This window comes from Corapipo altera, unplaced genomic scaffold (assembly GCF_003945725.1).
Source record: "Corapipo altera isolate COAL_440 unplaced genomic scaffold, ASM394572v1 48, whole genome shotgun sequence".
NCBI classification, from domain to species: Eukaryota; Metazoa; Chordata; class Aves; order Passeriformes; family Pipridae; genus Corapipo; species Corapipo altera.
This window is the reverse complement of record NW_020884931.1, coordinates 4,307,739-4,312,381: the sequence shown is the minus strand read 5'-3', so window position 1 is coordinate 4,312,381 and position 4,643 is coordinate 4,307,739. Positions and strand designations below refer to the sequence as shown.

The window sequence follows — 4,643 nt, the reverse complement described above, 5'->3', positions numbered from 1 at the left end:
TCCACCGAGCCTGGGGCCCCCCCACAACCCCAAGTCTGCTCCCCCCCCGCCCTGCTCCCTGCAAAGTCAGTTCCTGTTTGTGAGGATCTGTCCCTAGTGCAGGGTCCTTCCCTACTCTTGCTTTTATGCAGCTGGAGGCCAATTTCCCCCCACAAATCATCGTGGATGTGAAAGGTTGTTCCCAGGCTGCTGCAAGCCGTGCAGGGCAGACACAGACTGCACATCAGGGGAATGCTTCCCATATGCCTTTATTTGCAATGTTACAGGACTTTTTTACAGGTACTGTGTGTTGGTGTTCCAGACCAGTTTGGATTTTCTTCTGTATTTCCCAATGACTGAGAGGTGTGGTGGGAGCAGGGAGAATCCCTCACATCAACCATTCCAGCCTCCAGGAAGGCATAAGACATCTGAGAGGAACAATCCGCTTCTTCCGAAGCCACAAAGCAAGAACTCTGGTTTATAAACAGGTTTAAAAAATAATGTACATATATAAGAGCAGCTGGAAGCTAAAGTACAGCGGTAAGTGGTACATAGCTATGCGTATCTGTTCACACCCTTTCTCCAAAGCTGGAAAAGGGATGGTTTAAAAACTAAAAACAGTTTAAAAAAAAAGAAAAAAAGAGGGATTCCATGCATTAAATTTTAGTGTTTTGTGCAATTAAAATGGGATGAAAATAAATATAACTTAAAAAAACCCCAACCTTTTCCATGACACTAATGGAACAGAGGCAAGTCTATAAGGCACTTCCACATGGGCTATTCTAGAAAGCCTGGCAAGGAGCTAAAACAGTGCAACCATTTACAATGACATCCGATGAGCAAAAGACACCATGTCTGGTGAGATATGAACCCATAAAACCTTAGGAAACTTCAGTCCTTGAAGAGGCTGGGGCATAGCTGCAGACAGCTCAGCTGCCAACTCCTCCTCCTCCTTATTGCTGCTGGGAGATCTCCCCCACTGAGGGTGCCGGACCCACTGACCTATGGCAGAGGGGCTCTGGAACTCTGAAATGAGACAGTGGGTTTGGGGATGGAGCAGGTGGGGGATTCGTGGCTGTCAAGCTCCTGCACCACCTCCTGCACTGCAAACTCCTTCTGTCCTCAACTTGAGGGACTCCTGCCTTGCCCCACAGACTCCCTTCCCTGCAGTCCTCTCGATGGATGACCTTTAGCGAGCCAGCCCTGCCGCCGCTTAGTTCAAATGTTCCAGGAAGTTAAAAAATAGCCTCCGCCCTAAACAGGGAACTGGGTGTTTTTGCAGGATCAGGAGCGCAGAGGCCATCCACAGAGCCTGAGCAGGCTGGGAAGCCAGTGCAGTGGCAGTCAGCCAGCTCTGAGGAAAAAAGGGGAAGGCATGGGCATGCCTGACCCCAACTCTGCTTTGCCAAGCTCCTGGTGACTAACCCGGGAGATGCTTTGCTGCTGTAACCCTTTGTCTGCTGAAGATAAAAGTTATGGAGATGCTCCAGGTGTGAGGGTTGCCCTGGGCCAGGTGTGGGCATTGGTGGCATGACCCCTACACACGTGCTCGGCTGCTGGCAAAAAAACCTGATCAACCCAGATGGCTACTTTTGGTCTCATAGTAGTCCTTTATAAGTGATTTTTCCCAGCTAAGGAGGATTGCAGACCCTAGCTAATGTAGGCTGGAAGCAGCTGCTAGCAGGGTAGCTGAGGGTCTAGAGAGGATTTCAAAGTGTTACCCACCAGGACACCCTGTGTGGGGGATGTGGGTGGGAAGCACCTGGCCATGGTAAATACCTGTGCCCAGCTACAAGGCTCTGCAGCAGGAGAGAAGCACTCGCCCTTCAGTGCCACTCAAAAATAACTAAGCAACCTCTATGGGATGTCTACAACACAACACCCCCCAAATCTGCCCTTCTAGCAGCTCTTAAGGACCTGGCACAGCTGGTTCCCTAGGCTGAAAGGTGCTGGCAAAGACAACTAACGAGATCCCACCCCAGTGTCCTTCACCATCTCCACACCTTGCTCACACACCTGGGCTGCTAGAAGGTCCTGGGCATGGCCACCGAGTGTTTTCAGGATGAAGCTACCGATCCCAGTGCAGGGAGAGGCTCCTTCCTCAGCCAGCCCTCTTAAAATCAGGCTGCGCAAGAGACCAAAGCGCGACAGGCAAAGCATGCGCTTGCCTGAGCAACCCCTCCGGGCTGCTCCCACTGACTCTGCAAAGGCAAGGTTTCAAGTTCAGCTTTTGTTCTGGCAGGTTAGCTCTCTATTTACAAGGAGAAGGGGAAAAAAAAGCCAACCAAGACAACCTAAGAAACCACAACAAAAACACATTAAATAGGGAGAGTATAGCTTTCAAATGGGAAGGGGAAGGACTGGAAAGTGTCTTGTAGTGCAGTTCAGAAGAGTCAGTCGGGGGCAGGCTGGGGGTAGTGGCAGAGTTGGACGTGTGGCTTTAATGCAAGTCTTCGTTCTGGGACAACTCTGTCAGGATCTGAATGAGGTTGTCCAGTCCCCAGAGGTAGCCATCCTCTCTGTTCCCTTCCACCCAGGGCACGTTGTGCTGGAGAACTTGTCCCTCCGGCAGTGGGGTGGTTTTCCCAAAGTCAATCATCCAGACTTTGGCCTGTTCCTGCTTGTCGTGAATGAAGAGGAGGGAGCTCCCAATTACCTGCGGAGAGAGGAGATGAATTAGTGGTGCTTCTGTTGCTCATTCTCAGACAGCTTTGGGGCTTTCAGACGCCTTATCTCAGGCTGCACTTACAAGAGATCTGCTGCAGTTTTGCACGAGCAAAAGCAAGCTCTGGGTGCTGCTGGTTGTGTTTGCACATGCAAATCGGGCATTTGGACAAGCTGATTTACTCATACAAATGTCAGGTCTTAGCAAAAGATCAGAAAAACATAGGCATGAAAGACAGAGATGTTATTTTGGAAACTGAGCCAAAGTCCCCTAGGAAGGAATGAGATGAATTGTCTCAGCCTTCAGAAGGGAATTTTTTCCAAAGCTGGTTCTTTGTGATTATCTTGTGCTGTTCACTCTCCAGCCCTGCAGACATGACTGCAGGGATGGGGATGCTCAAAGTACAAGTTCCTTGCAACATGCTGTCTCTATTCAATTACACTCGGATTCCCCCTAGAATATCCTCTGGGCTTTCACAGCACTCTGGGGTGTAAGGTACAGAGCTGCATGCACAGAGATTTCCTTTTCCCTGACTGCACTCAGCTTCGTCTGCTTTGAAGGACTCTTTCACATCCTGATCAGCCTTTGGGAAATCCTGCAGCAACTGTTGGCCTGGGCAACTGGGGGAAGCCCACAGGGGCATTTGGGCTCTGACAGCAGAAGTCTCAAGACCTAATGCGGTGGGACAAGACTGAACAAAGACATGATCACCAGCCATGGAGCAGAGAGATGATCAGCAGGTGGGAACCTCCAGCTCAGGACCCTGACCCATCCCGGCTCACAGTCCCAGTCAGGCTGACACCCAGCAGCAGCTCTGCTGTGGCTTCCCAAAGCTTAAAGAACATGTATCAGTATCGGGCCAGTCACCGTCGTGCTCTTATGCAGAATCTGCTCCTCCAGTCAAAAGATTTTAGCAGGGGCTTCTACAGAAATGCACCAATGGATGTGCTTCAGAGTTGTCCCAAATGGAGACTGTTCCCAAATTCCCTCTGGTGTGCATGAATTGGTGGAGTACAAACTCACTTGCCCTTGTATCACAAATAGGGACCCTGGTGACAGGAGTGAAAGGGCAGTAGCAGAGGTAATGCAGTGAACTGAGAGCCACAAGTGTCCCATATGTACGTGGAGGAGAATCCAGTTGCTGTCAGCCCTCCACAACAGCAGCACTAAACATTGCTCGGGACTCCCACATTCATGCTATCAGCGGGGTTTAGCTTGAGATTTGCCTTTAGACAAGGGTTTTGAATGGGAAGCATGTACTGTTTGCAAAAGCTGTTATGAATTTACATTTTTGAGGAGGCTTTTTCCTGCAGTGCATTGGGAAAACATCCAAGGTCCAGAGTTATGTATTATTTCTGAGAAATGCTTACCTACAGCTCTCCTCCTTCTAAGCCTCTTTCTTGGCCAGGAAGAAAGCATTTTAATTTTAAAGAAGAGCCTTTTGCTGATGTTCTTTGCTTGCCTGTCCTGGGCCGCCAAATTGTCCTGCAGGTCCTCAGAGGAGCCCTGTGCAGCAAGGGCCCCATGAAGGGACACACAGAGCATGGCAGGCCTTCTGCTGTGCTTCATCTTGATGCAGGATGGAAAGTCAAAGCTGCTGCTTTTTAATTTTTAAGGAGTGGAAACTCCTTTCAAAACCTCCTTTGAAAGGCTGCTTTGTTTCTGTGTTTTCAAATGAAACCCTGGCACTCGGTTTCAGGGAGCATTTTGTTTCCTGTGTTGAACTGACCTGAAACCCTCAGTTTTGACATTTCCCTTCCTATTGCCTTACAGGCACTGCCATCAGGAGGCATGGCCCCATCTGCCTCCAGCTCCCAGCAGGACTCTCCGTGTGTGGCCAGAGCCGAGGTGGCTCATGCGGCTCTGGCTGAGGGACACTGGGCTCTTATAGCTGTGGCTTCTGAGTGCTGTGAGTCAAAGGCTCCTATGAAGGTCCTTTGCCCATAGATAAGACGTGACAACACGTGACAACACGTGACAACACGTGACAACACGTGAC

The 4,643-nt window shown here is 50.0% G+C and overlaps 1 protein-coding gene across 1 annotated transcript in view; it reads right to left on the bottom strand.

Annotated features, from left to right (window-relative positions):
* Nucleotides 1-230: 230 nt before the first annotated feature.
* Nucleotides 231-4,643, bottom strand: part of ITPKB (inositol-trisphosphate 3-kinase B) — a 68,311-nt gene continuing 63,898 nt past the window's right edge. Inside the window, exon 8 of the mRNA XM_027659342.1 lies at nucleotides 231-2,635. Within this exon, the coding sequence (XP_027515143.1) occupies nucleotides 2,420-2,635 (216 nt within the window). The 3' untranslated portion in view covers nucleotides 231-2,419. The remainder of the gene's footprint in view (nucleotides 2,636-4,643) is intronic.